The sequence below is a fragment of the Podarcis gaigeae genome, assembly GCF_964106915.1.
Source record: "Podarcis gaigeae genome assembly, chromosome: 5".
NCBI lineage: Eukaryota > Metazoa > Chordata > Lepidosauria > Squamata > Lacertidae > Podarcis > Podarcis gaigeae.
In genome coordinates, this window is record NC_139681.1 from 48,546,530 (window position 1) to 48,560,665 (window position 14,136).

Below are 14,136 nucleotides of genomic sequence, written 5' to 3' on the forward strand. Positions count from 1 at the left end.
GAAGGCTAATTTTAAATGATACATAACTTGAAAAATCACAAAGCTACATTCTTTTTACATGTCCAGAATCACATTTAAGGTGGGCCCGAGTTTTATGGGTGCTTTTTTGGATTAATAGAAAATGTACACACTATCTGCAAAAAGAAATGCGCAGTACTTCATCCGTATTAGCAAAATTACATTTTTACAGTCTTGAAATTTATGGGAGGAATGGAGTTGCACCAAAACTGGAGAGGTAAACTTTTGTTCAGCAGGCTTTTTGATATACACACTGTTAGCTCAAACATATCTATACAAAAGTGAATGATGGGCCCCCTGAAAATAGAAGAGCGGTAGTCACACTTACAAACTTTCTAGGACTGATACATATACATTGCTGTCTTATTTTCATTTTGTATCCTTCATACTACCACACCTAATTCAAGTTCCTTAGAGGTCATAGTACAAGTAGAAGACAAATGACTCTGAAATTGATATTGTTAGAACACAGTCACGACTTAAATAATTGAATAGTATTTCAAAATATGATAGCAGTAAAAATAAGTACAAACTTTTAAAAATAACAGAAGTATATAAGGTGGGGTTCAGCGGATACCTGTGCAAAAATTTCTGCAGCAGGGCTTGCCCCTTGAAACTGGCTTAAGGGTGGAGGGGTCAGGAAACCACCCCCTAAACTGTGCATGAGAGAAAGGACTGTTCCATCTTTTGTGTGCTGCAATGCTTGTGCAGACAGAAAGTTTGCCATAGTGTGGTGCTGAATTCCACCCTACACCCACCATGTGCTAGGGCATGTTTTTTTTACAAAGTCTAGGAACTTAAAGGATATTTTTTTTGTACAGAAAGTGCAACTGCAGAGGCTCTTCAACAGTTCTCATATTTCTGTGCAAAACTCTTGGTTTGTAATAATTAACCCTTTGGGATCAGGGCCAGACTACATATTACACACACATATATTCAAACCTTAGTTGCAGCTGCTTTAAGGGGGAGGGGACAACTTTAATCAGGCTTATTTTTGCCAGATGATGGGTCCATCCTGCTAAGTTTCAGGTACATGTTTACTCTTACAAACCTCTCTTGACATCCCACGGGGGAAGTAATAGCAGGAAGAGGCAGTACCGTCTTTCTTGCAGCAGCTTTTACCTAACGGCAGGAGCCATGGGTTTCAGAAACACAAATTTGTGTGTAATGTATAATTTGGCTCTTGCCTTCCCTCTTAAGACTGATGGTATAGCCCTTGACTCTAGCACAACCTCTGCCACCAAATGCATGAAGGGTTTCTGGGTGGGGTGGGGGTGGGATCATGCTCACTGCCCCGAATGCTCAGCCCTCCCCATGCACCCAGAATTAATGAGAGGGGGCTCTACAAACATGCACAGCTATATACACACAGGACTCTTCCTTGTAATCAGGAACCCTGAACTGATGGGTTCATAATCATCAGGAAAAGCTGTAAGTGCAAAGGGATCTATCAAGGCTAAAAGCCAAGCCACCAGACAGGCAGCTAGCAGGCAGATTAACATTCTGTGGCTAGTGTATCCCCAATAGGCATTTAAGTAAAAAGAGGGCACCAGTCTTGTGCAGCTCTTTGGGCTCCCATTGATTAGCGACTATAAATGGTTTACGTAAGACCAATGATTTATCTTGTCTTTTAATGGCTTTCATATTTTCATTATCACTTTTGCAGCATCCTGTTTCTTTACACTAGGATGCTGATAGGGTTTTCCACTTTAATACAGAAAAACTTGCAGCTTTACGTCCTTTTCATTTTGTCTTAAAAAAAAGAAATCTGTCCCATTTCGTAGAAAACCCTAAATTAAAAAATGGGGAAAAAGAAGTGTTTTCTGCTACACACTGCAGTGTTTTATCTCAAGCCTGCAACATCCTTACTCCCCCCTCCAGATAGAAATGTTCTTTCCTCTGCGGAATGTTCTGCGTAGGTATGGGATGCTCAGAAAACATGGCGGCAGAGAGAACTTTGAATCGCTGTATGAAGTCCACCCATCAGATCTTAAGCATTTGTTCAGCGGCTGCCAAGTGATAGAGGAAATTTTCAGTAGCTGGTGGAAATCTCTTCTGCTTCAGTGCTTCAAAGTTAAGTGACGGCTTCTCTCCATCATGCAAGGCCTCTGTGAAGGAGGCTAGGTTTGTCAATATTTCTTTTGTCTTCAGTGAAATATCCTAGAGACATAAAGAGAAAATAAAAGAGAGCAAACAGGAAATGAGGGTGGCAACAACACTTCCTACTTTTCTTTGAGAGAACAGCAAACTTGGGACATCTCACTGCTCACCCCAGACTAGATCATTTATGAATGAAGTTTAAAAGCAGAGGTCGCAATACTAATCCTTGGGGGACTTCTACTCTCTACATCCCTGTACTGTCCATTTATTCTGGCTTTCCATTTCCTGTTACTTAATTAATTCTTGATCCACAAGAGGAACTCCTTTCCCCCCATTTTTGCTAACTCAGATGTCTGGTGAGGCAGTCTGTCGTAAGCTTTTAAAAAGTTTTTGAAGTTTTGTTAGCACGAACTGCTGTTCCTAACATGGGATGCAATGTGCAACGGCAGTTTGTTCCAAGATTATGCTTTCACTCCCTTCTCCCTTACAGAGGAAGAGTGTTTTGGTCCAAGGTTCATTGCCCAGCTCATTCCCTGTCACCTAAACTCTGCTTTTAGCAGATTGTCTGAACCAGTGTTTTCTGATCTCAGGAAAAAAGGCACAGGCACAACATCCAGGGCAACAGAAATGTATGAAAGGTTTGAACAGTCCAAAGATAAGGAACTTAACCTTAACAACTTCACTGTTTGATTTCTCAGGATCTTCTGCGGACTGAACGATGAGCTGACCAATTTCTTTGTGGAGTTTCCCCATTGTCATTGCCTCTGGGGAGAGAGAAAAAGCTTTGTCATTCATTCCCCATCATCTAGTTCAGCGAAAATACTGTAACCTGCAGTTCCAGACTAAGTTATGGCTCTGGTCACATGCACTGAGATCAGTGGATGCCAAAAGTTTCCTGACAGTGAGATAGAGTAAATACAAATGAACTCTTACCTCCAGTATCATATTCTTCATACCAGTACTGAGTTAACATATTTTTGCTGCGTATGTCATAGTAACTTTGCACAGACAGAACCCTTCTTACTACCCACTTTTAGAATCTATATTTTTTTTGCTTCTATTATGCTCTAGATTTCCTTTTCCAGTCAAGGCACGTCCTTGTGAGTATTACCATCCATTTTATCCAGTTTCCATTCATTATCAATGAAAATCACAGGCTTCTCATACTCATTAAAAAATAATATTCCCCAGTTTTCTTTTAGCTTTTCTTTATTATCATTACTATTTCATAGGTGCCTGCCTCGGCATACCTTTTACAATTTTCACTTTTGTTCGATATTAGCTTTGGCAACCACAGCATCTCCCTTTGATGTTTACTTTAATGCATGCCAATCAAAGCGTTTGGGATAAAGGAAAGAACAGAACATATCCTGGGACCCAGACTGCATAAGAGTGAGTTTGTGCAATATATTTTTTCAACATTACGAAGTTACACCAAATTCTTCCAAAATGTGCATCTATCAAAGTGCAAACTGCAACTTGCAAGGGATGGGGGAGGCACGTGATTCAGGCAACAAACCTTTCGCTTGCGGTGAAATGGTGATTTCACTTTCGGCCAGATTCACATATACATCATAGAGGTCTGGCCTGTTGCTCACTTCTGAGTCTATAAATCCAGCAACATAACCTGGTCAGGAAAATTTTTACCATGATTACTGAGCAAGTACATTCCAATGTGAAGTGCTTTAATAATAATTTTTAAAAATGTTTCCACCACAGTTATTTCCTTGTCTTTTAACCATCTCAAACCTGCATACCAGTGTGGAATTGCTACCAATTCCATGGCAAATTGCTTATTTTAAAAAGGCATGTGCAGAATTCCGTCTGCTATTCATTGAATCTACAGAAAAATCCCAGCAGGGAGGCCAGAAACATGATATGTAACATGCATTAAATTATTTTATTTTTAAAAAAATAGAAAAGCTCTACACACAACACGATATATTTAGAGGGATTTTCTTTTATCAATTCTTAAAGAGGGGGTTGTAAAAAAATGGAGCAATTGATTACTCTTTAGAAAGGGAATTAAGGACTGCTTCAGAACAGCAATTTTGAGATGCTGGGTTGGGACCTATTATTGGATTGCAGAAAAATAACTCAGCCAATATTTGTCAATGTGGCATTATGGGACAAATAATGAGTAGTATCTCATTTGAGCTACTGACGTGTGACTTTGTGTGATTTGCCAACCAAAAAAGAAACAACTATATTTGAAAAGTAGAAGATCTGCAGACCACAGTTCTGAGAGGATTATTACAAGATTAATAGTATTCCATCTTTCGGTCCTATCCAGGTCAACAAAGGAGAATTTAGTTACTGTGTAGAACAGTTCATAGAACCCACCCTTCATTATCAATACCTGGGCACGTCTTTAATGCTTCCAGTTCATCATCATTCAGATGTACATGTGAATGAAGGATTGACCAGTCTTGGCGATGCCACACTAAGGCTGGTAGAGTCCTTAAGAAAATAACCAAGTCACAATTGACATTGTACTCAATACAACAGTAGCTTTCAAGGAAGACTGCTTAGCCTGTGCCTCAAAGTCTTTTGTAACCATGAAGACCAAAGCACATCACTGAAAGTTATAGGTTGTTTAATGTTTGGGATACAATCAGAGAAAGAGAAAATGCTGCATATAAATCACAAGTTGGACCTGCAACAAAAAATGTTGCAGCTGGAGTGCTCTTGCTTGTGGCTGGCTAGCTGAAACTCTGCCCACTAGCAAGATACTCTATTCCATTCTTCACCCATCTTTTTCCATCATCATCCCAGCTCCAAAAGCCAGTCAGCATTCCAGGGCTAGTGGGCATGCTCAGTCCTCATTAGGATGTTTTTGAGTCTCCCCATCCCCTCACAAAGGTTCTCCCCTCCAAAAGAAATTATTTGAAGTTCTAGAAACATTGCTGCTCCTCCAAGCCCTTTGGTATCTCCCTCATTTGTGTGAATGGTGCTGTTTTGGATATGTAGGGATTGGCACTAGAACGCTACAGGTAGCTTGCATCTGATGTCAGGGTTTAGTTTGGGGGGTTCCACACATATAAGCAAAAACGTGTAAAGCCAGGAACCTGTGGAACCAGCCCTACCACAACGTGTATAGCTGCTTAGCCAACTTTGGAAAGGGGGATGTGAGGGCTCTGGCAGGGTCCTAGAGCTCTTCCTCCTCCTCCCCAAAGTCCTGCGAGTGTTTGCCTACCTTTGGAAAGAAGGGAGGGCTCTAGGAATCTGCCAGAGCCCTTGCATCTCCTTCTCAAAGCCAGTAATCTTGCAAATCTGCTCAGGTGGTTGAGGGGAAATAAATGAATGAAGAGTGGGTTTCATTTGCTCTCCATTTATTTATTATCCCACCCCCTGCCTACACAAAGCTGCCATCATGTAAGTTAAATAAGTGTAAGATGCAAGTTACCTGTATTAATGAATATGACAATAGGTAAAGGTAAAGGTACCCCTGCCCGTACGGGCCAGTCTTGCCAGACTCTGGGGTTGTGCGCCCATCTCACTCAAGAGGCCAGGGGCCAGCGCTGTCCGGAGACACTTCCGGGTCACGTGGCCAGCGTGACATCGCTGCTCTGGCGAGCCAGAGCCGCACACGGAAACGCCGTTTACCTTCCCACTGGTAAGCGGTCCCTATTTATCTACTTGCACCCGGAGGTGCTTTCGAACTGCTAGGTTGGCAGGTGCTGGGACCGAGCAGCGGGAGCGCACCCCGCCGCAGGGATTCGAACCGCCGACCTTTCGATCGGCAAGTCCTAGGCGCTGAGGCTTTAACCCACAGCGCCACCTGTGTCCTCGAATATGACAATACTCATGATCAATGAAAACAAAACGAAGCATGCTTTGTGAACTTTTTTAGTTCACCTGGGTGCTGTACCTTGTAAATTCCTGGATGGCTTCTAATCTGGGGTGATATACTACAATTCTTTTCTTTAACATGAGTGCAGTATACAGGATGACTATTTCCATTCCAAATTGAGATACTATATCTAGAACAGGAGATGGAAAAATAGGATTTTAGTACTGAAAGGCAGCCAACTTCTATACAACTAGCAACAACCTAAGTATTAGGATTGGATGAGAAATCATGAGAAAGTTGTTTTATAACAGGAAATGGAGCTTACTTCTGTCAGGCGCTACATTTAATGTTATTTTGCAAAGTGAGTCTGGTGTTGTGAATACGCTTGTGCATACAGTTATTCTTGCTATTTTTAATGTATTATAATGCAGTTATAACTTGTATGAATTAGAGGACGAGTGAATGTTTGGAAAGGTGGCCCAAGTCAGGAAAAGCAAGCTCCAGTGGTTGATGGATATAAACAGGGCATTGTTTTAAGTGAAACATCAGGTTGAAGAAAAACAACATTCCTTGGGAGATGCAACTGCATGTTCCAGGACATCTGTGTTCAATTGCTTAGACCCTAAAGGCACTGCGATAAGGACAGAGAGATAAGCACAGAGATTATGACCTTCGAGTCACATTGCTGGAAAAAGCCTTGCAATTCTAGAGGAATTCAGGTGGGGGGTCGGAAAAATAACGCAATGATCTTGCAATCTCCAAAACTTTCCAAGTTGGCCTTGCAGTGCAGAGAATATCTGCCATCAAGTCTAAGCTATGCAAGCCAAAGACTGAACTGAGGATATAAGAACTGTGGAGGCAAAAACTGTGAAATCTTTGGGTGAAAACCTAAGGAGCAACATAGTGTTTCCTCCTCATCCCACTGCACTATTTCTCTGTGTGCTACTAAGCTGTCCACTTAGGAAACATTCACACCATACATTTAAAGCACCATGACACCATTTTAAACAGTCATGTCTTCTCCAAAAAGAATTATGGAAGCTGAAATTTTTTAAGGGTGCCAAGACTCCTAGAGTTATACTTTCCAAAGTGGTTTAACAATCAATCCCTCTTCACTGGGAACTCTGGAAATTGTAGCTCTGGTGGAGGGGGACTAGGCATCTCCTAACAACTCAGCAGCCTTAACAAACTACAGCTCTCAGAATTGTTGGGGGGGGGGGAAGCCATGACTATTTAAAATGGTATCATAGTGCTTTAGAGGTCTAGTGTGACTGTGGTTTTAGCCACAACATTATTGGGTAACTAGATTCCTGCAGAGAGTGAATCTGAATGTGCTTTATCAACTGAGTGCTCTTCAACAGATGAAACTAATAAATAACTTCTGAAAACTAGTACTGCTCCCATGACACTTCCAAGAGTACATGTTTGGGACTGGGGCAAAATCATCCCCAAAGCTTTAGAAAAAATTATTCCCACCTTTGATTGAGCCTGCAAGGTAAGCTTTTCTGACATCAAAATCTTTGCTCAGGAAAGATCCGTTTTCTTCACTCTGGCAGATCCCCTTTGTAAGGACAGAAATATAGCTCTCCATCATTTTCGCAGGACTCCCATATTTCAGGTATATTCTTGAAAAATAAACATAATGAAACAAGTTTTTTTATGTCTTCACAAAAAAAAAACCACCCCAAAGAGAATTGAAAAAAAACAAGCCAGCACTTTCTAGGACAACAGCCCTAAGATACGTTCACTGTTAATTAAGATTAAAGACTCACACACAGGTTTGTCTTTCTCAATCTATGGTTTGCTTAATACACTATTTATTAAAATGTTTATAGCCCACCTTTCCGCCAGAGACCCTCAAGGCAGCTTACAACACAAAATTTAAAAAGAATTAAAGAATTATTGACAACAGCTGCAAGAAAACAGCCAAAATGAAATTACAGCAATGAACAAAAATGAATGCTATCTTTAAAAGCCATGTTTTAGCTGCTAAAAGGCAAATAAGGAGGTAGCCCAAAGGCCTAGCTGGGAGTCATACTAGAAGGGATGGGGACTCTGCAGCAGTTCACCTATTGTTAGATCACAGCTCCCATCATCCTTGACCATTTGATACGCTACCTCAGATTGATAGGAAATAGCATCAAACAACTTGTCCAGGGCCACAGCTTCCCCATCCCTGGCTTGGCAATGCAGTCAAAAAGTGCTACCCAGTCTGATGGATTTTATAGGGTGGGGGGAGGGGGAGGAAATCAACAAGTCTTCAACTGTTGAATGGAGGGCTTGAGTGGGCAGCTGGACCCAAACCAGCACTTTGAACTGAGCCTGGAAGCACAATGGGAGCCAGTGCTGCTGAAAGAGTGTCGTGATCGGGACACTTCCTGACCCCGCCTGACCAGCTGTACTGTGAAGCTTCTGAAGGCTCTTCAAAGGCAGTTCTGTGCAGTGTTTCAATTGATAAATCCCAAATAGATGCCCACCACAGAACATCAGTTCTGGTGCAAAAACCATTCTTTGATTTAAGCTAGTGTCTGCTGGAACACACTGCACGCACAGCCTTAAAAGAGGCTACCCCTCCCGTGTGAGACAGCAAGCTGGATAGCATCTTCTAAGATAAATGATTGGCACTTTGAACAGGCAAATACACAATTAAATAGTCTTTTAAAAATCTACTGCCTAATTCATAGGGAGCACTTTTCTAGTTAACCAAAAGTTTTAAAAAACTTATCTACCAAACCTGTAGTATAAAACACAGTAGTTATACACACCGACAGAGGATCCTAGTGAAGGCTGCATATTTCTCTGGGTTAAAGTCTTTGGTAGTCAGGACAATGGAAAAATGGGTCACCTATCCAACACACAGGAAAAAGAAAAGTTGCTTGATACGCCATTATAAACACCATACTGTAAACATGGACATTATAGCAACACCAGGAGGATCAGTTCACCAAATATCATCGAAATACAGTAAATCGAGACAAAATTAAATCAGGTCAGTTGTTCATATGATCTGCCAAGTGCTAAAAAATGCCTTCTACCATTCCACTTCAAATCCCATGAGGGTTGTGGGGGATAACTCAAAGAAACACCCAATAGATGGGGAAGCATGTTCATTTGCCCCTTTGCAACAAATAAGCAAGTTCAACACTGTTTTTGGAGCTCACAACAAGACCTAAGAGTTTTGTTGCATTTCCAAAGATGGAGCAGTGAGGAGGATGCTTCACTTGACTGCAAAAGTGTGTTCAAGATTTGACCGTCTTATCTCTTTTTTCTTTTTCTTCCTTTTTTCAGAGCAAAGCGTTAGGCATTTGAAACAGCACTTGCACAGTATCCAAAGCACGTTCAACCACGTAAAGGTGCTGTAGATCACTCATGGTATTTATACCCCACCCTGACACCTTCAGGTGAAGCAGGGAATGCAGTTGCAGTGGTAGGAAGAAGCTAAACAAACATATATTAAGTGTAAAAACAATTCTGCAGAGACATTTTAAAAAACGCAAATAGAGGTTTTTAAACAACAGCACTCTTTTCTATATTCCTCATTATTCCCATTCATCAGAATGCTTATTTTTGTTGCTTCCAAAACACTCTCCTAACTGCTACTTTATTCCTTCACCTCCCATTCTTGCGTATGGAATAATCTGCTCAGAGTTTGGGAGTTGGCTTAGGGTTGTTGTTGTTTTTTGCAGCTTTCTCAGGTACAGTAGTACCTCAGGTTACATACGCTTCTGGTTACATATGCTTCAGGTTACAGACTCCGCTAACCCAGAAATAATACCTCAGGTTAAGAACTTTGCTTCAGGATGAGAACAGAAATCATGCTCTGGTGGCGCAGCGGGAGCGGGAGGCACCATTAGCTAAAGTGGTGCTTCAGGTTAAGAACATTTTCAGGTTAAAAACGGACCTCCGGAATGAATTAAGTACTTAACCTGAGGTACCACTGTATTACTGAGCTGCAACATGACATTGGTGACAGATTCATTTACAAGCCACCTTGAAGTAGCCATCAGGTTTTGAATCCACCGATTTATGATCTACAGTGCAACACTATGCATGGTTGCTCTAAAGTAAGCCCCGCCTCAGCCTCAGTTGATCACCCAAGGCCTCAACATCCAGCTCAGTTGTTTGGGCCACAAACCCTACATGCTAGTACAAAGGAACACAGCTATAAATGGCACAAGAATGGGCAGCTGGAAAGGGCAGGTTGATAATCTGTGCCTAAACCAGTTGTGGTATAATACTGAAAACCTACTCTTTGTTCCCCACCCTAATGACCATGAATTCTAGACAGATTTTCCATGTACGTTTCAGCGGAGATGTGTATTAATTAATGGGATAACATGGCTCTTAGTTTTTGCTATTTATTTATTTAAATTTTTTATTCTGCTCTTCTGCCAAAAAAAGGCTCTCAGATCACTAAAAAAAACTAACAGCCAGGCTTACAGACTAAAAAGACATGAGTCAAAAAGAAAATGGATTGGGATGGAGGGAGGAAACTGTAAACATATGCATATGGACATGCAATTAGGCAATGTATTTGAAAAGTCTCCAGGGCCACCTAAAATTAAGAGCAATATGATATTTATTTATATGTAAAACAATGTAGACACTAAGGCATATAATATAGGCTATGCCTGGCAAGGATTCCTAAACCCAGTATTAGTAAGTTTATAGCAAGTGTTGAACAATGAATGTGCAGGATAAGATATTTCTGTATCAAGCTCCTTTCTCCAATATTTCCATCCTACCTTTTTCAAGGCTGAAGAATCTGGTACTTCCATGGTTGTAACATAAAACCACGTCAGCCTGTATTGACCAAATGCGAATGAGTGAAGCTGTTTGCTTTCATCTGTAAGGCAGCATTTTCTCAACAAGAGGTCCCTTAATTCAGTTGTTGTAGAAGGATAGCACCAGACCCACAGAGTATCTCCATTGGTATCTTTTTCTATGGTGGAAAGATGTTCACTGTGAGAATGCCAACAGCAGCAAGGAAGTAAATTGATTGGTTAATCAGATCTGTTGGCTGCAATCACCTTTAACACCTGCATTTTACACACACACTAAAGCTTTTGGTTTCCGCTAACATCTGTTACAAACTTAATTCACTTCTTCTGTTTTGGATGTATGCTGCAACATACACAAATGCCTTATTTACATTAAAATATGAGTCATGACCTATGGTGCTCAGGGTAGATATTCTGAAAACTACAAACCATTCCCCTGCCCTGCTGCAACTAATAGGGCAATCTAAACCCCAGCTAGGCCAGTGGTCAAATATGACAAGAGTCAGTGCCACACCCACAGCCCTGTTGCTCATGCTGGCTGCAATGGAAAGTGGGGGGGGGCAGGTAAAATTGGAAGAAATGCCATCAAGTGATAGCAGTGGGGCTGGCTCAGGATCCAGTGGATCCTGGGCTGCTTTAGCTCCTCCCCCACCAAATGTCGCTTGTCTTGATACTGCTGGCAGGCATAGGGCAAAAGGACACCACTGCCAAATTTTAAACCCACCCACACCCAGACTGACACAAATGACTTTTGGATTGTAGCCTAAGCCTGTAATTGTAGTCTAAGCACTTGCAGCTAAAACATTGTACACCACTGCCCTGTATTTCCCTTCTTCTGTGCACCACTTGTACTGAATTTTAGACTGTACGCTCCTCAGGGCAGGGACCTGCCCTCTTGAACTCTGAAGAGCAACAGATAGAAAGAAAGAAAAGCAAATGAAACTACTGAGTCATTTCCTAAGTTTCAGAAGCACTCTCAAGGAGATTACTTTTAAAAAATATGGAGTGCACCATTACACACAGTGACTTTAATAAACCGCACTTATGTTGACAAGTAAAGGAATATGCACATATGGGTCATTTAGAAAGATATGTCAGTTGCTGGATCTTCATAATCACAGGAGTATGGAGAAGACTGCCAGTTCACATGCCTAGATCTTTAAGGTCTTCTTTTGTACATCAGCACAGGGGAGGGATCTATAAGTGACAGTCGGCATTACAGGCAAGCCTGATGGAAAGCAAGTCCTGATAGGGTCTACGAACTCCTTACACACGCTAAGGAGCAAACACGAACTCCCCAGCCTTAAATTAATCCGGAATAGCTTCCCCTTCACCCATAGCCGTGCACTGAAGAAGCGAAAACATCCACCCTCTGTTCATTCGCCCATACTCCCGGTTTGGCACACGGGGGTTATTCCAAAAGGCTTATGGATCCAGTGGCACTAAGCAGGCAGGAAAGGAAGAGGAAACTGCCCCCCATCTCCATCAGCGCACAAACTACCGCCTATTCTCGGGGGGGGGGAGCGGGGGCCGGAGAGAGAGAGAGAGAGAGGCAGCGGGGCGCGATCCTGCTCCCTCCCAGCTGTTTCCCTGCAATGCGCAGCAGGGACGCGGGCGCGCTTACCAATCAGCCCCACACTCAGCAGCAGCTGAGCCTCGGTCTCTGCCATCTTCCTCCTCCCTTCTCCAGGACCCCGCCTATTTCCTGAGAGCCTTCCCCGGCCCCATCCTGGGCCTCCAGGAGCGAGAGAAAGCCAGTTCTCCCCGCCTCCTGGCTTCCGGTTCCACTGGGAAACTCCATTTTACGCGCAAAGAGCGGGAGAAGGAGAAAGCGACCGCGTGCAAACGAGGGGACTTTCCGTTTAGCTTTGGCTTGAAACCTCTCTGCCTCTCGACCTCTCAGTCCAAAGGAGCGGTGGAGATGGCAATTTCACTGGAAAGTTGTTTCCCGATAGGGTATTTTCTTTTTATGCTGTACTGCCTCTTGATTATAGAAGCCTATTTTAGTATTAAGCAGCATATTTATTTGTTTAAAGGTTTTAATTACTTACATAAAGCAGGACACGAATTTATGTAATATTATTTATTTCACGAATTAAAAAAAAAGTAAGTTAATACAGCGGTTCAGTATTTTCTGACACATGCCTTGGTAAAGGTAAAGGTACCCCTGACCGTTCAGTCCAGTAGCGAACAACTCTGAGGTTGCGGCGCTCATCTCGCTCTATATATAGGCTGAGGGAGCCGGCGTTTGTCCACAGACAGCTTCCAGGTCATGTGGCCAGCATGACTAAGCCACTTCTGGCGAACCAGAGCAGTGCATGGAAACACTGTTTACCTTCCTGCTGGAGTGGTACCTATTTATCTACTTTCACTATGACGTGCTTTCGAACTGTCCTATCACACTAGGTTGGCAGGAGCTGGGACCAAGCAATGGGAGCTCACATTCCGACCTTCTGATCAGCAAGCCCTAGGCTCAGTGGTTTAGACCAGTGTTCCCCAACCTTGGGCCTCCAGCTGTTTTTGGACTACAATTCCCATCATCCTTGACCACTGGTCTTTCTAGCGAGGGATGATGGGAGTTGTAGTCCAAAAACAGCTGGAGGCCCAAGGTTGGGGAACACTGGTTTAGACCACAGTGCTACCTGCGACCCTCTTGACACATGCCTTAAAGGTAAAGGTACCCCTGCCGTACGGGCCAGTCTTGCCAGACTCTAGGGTTGTGCGCTCATCTCACTCTATAGGCTGGGAGCCAGTGCTGTCCGCAGACACGTCCGGGTCACGTGGCTAGCGTGATAAGCTGCATCTGATGAGCCAGCACAGCACACGGAATGCCGTTTACCTTCCTGCTGGTAAGCGGTTCCTATTTATCTACTTGCACCCGGGGGTGCTTTCGAACTGCTAGGTTGGCAGGCGCTGGGACCGAACGACGGGAGCGCACCCCGCTGCGGGGATTTGAACCACCGACCATGCGATCGGCAAGTCCTAGGCGCTGAGGTTTTACCCACAGCGCCACCCGCGTCCCTATTGACACATGCCTTAGCACATCTTAATTCTGTTCCAGCACAACACAAAAGTCTCCAACTGGCCATAGGTGTCTGTTGTCCAAGTCTTCTAAAGGGGGGCTGTTATTGTCAAAGTTTTTGCCAAGCACTCTTAGTCATCCATTGCTGGTGAAATTGATTTTCTCAATAAGCATCAATTTTTTTTAAAAAAACAACAAACTCCCATTGTTTCAGCTGATTTTAAGAGATGGCCACTGTTAGCGCAATGATTTTACTTGCAATATTTTGTATTATATCCTCCTACTTTCCATCTGCACTATGATAATGTATGTACTATGTAGTATGTAGTAGAGATACCGTCGTGGGATTTGCTGCATGGTATTGCAATGTCTGACACACCAAAAAAGAGACAGCAATTATAGTCGTTATAAACACTGCTTTA

The 14,136-nt window shown here is 42.7% G+C and overlaps 1 protein-coding gene across 3 annotated transcripts; it reads right to left on the reverse strand.

Annotated features, from left to right (window-relative positions):
• Positions 1-51: 51 nt before the first annotated feature.
• DENND10 (DENN domain containing 10) lies at positions 52-12,491 on the reverse strand. Of its 3 annotated transcripts, none has more exons than XM_083741480.1 (9): positions 12,317-12,491; positions 10,657-10,873; positions 8,677-8,756; positions 7,388-7,536; positions 5,990-6,101; positions 4,478-4,578; positions 3,638-3,745; positions 2,788-2,882; positions 52-2,178 (listed from the first exon to the last, which is right to left on the reverse strand). In XM_083741480.1, the coding sequence occupies exons 2-9, from the start codon at positions 10,687-10,689 to the stop codon at positions 2,002-2,004; spliced, it is 855 nt and encodes a 284-aa protein (XP_083597606.1). In that variant the 5' UTR covers positions 10,690-10,873; positions 12,317-12,491; the 3' UTR covers positions 52-2,001. The 3 variants fall into 3 exon arrangements, with proteins under 3 accessions (XP_083597606.1, XP_083597605.1, XP_083597607.1); XM_083741479.1 differs by having other exon boundaries at positions 10,657-10,853; positions 12,317-12,467; XM_083741481.1 differs by lacking the exon at positions 12,317-12,491 and adding an exon at positions 11,505-11,622 and having other exon boundaries at positions 10,657-10,853.
• Positions 12,492-14,136: the final 1,645 nt, after the last annotated feature.

Excerpts from the sequence above, each read along its gene's own strand:
- DENND10 (XM_083741479.1), bottom strand. The coding sequence starts at position 12,362 with ATGGCAGAGACCGAGGCTCAGCTGCTGCTGAGTGTGGGGCTGATTG. Across the intron at positions 8,757-10,656 it reads ATTCTTCAGCCTTGAAAAAG|GTGACCCATTTTTCCATTGT; the intron begins GTAGGATGGAAA and ends TGTGTTGGATAG. Across the intron at positions 2,179-2,787 it reads CAAACAGTGAAGTTGTTAAG|GATATTTCACTGAAGACAAA; the intron begins GTTAAGTTCCTT and ends TTATGTCTCTAG.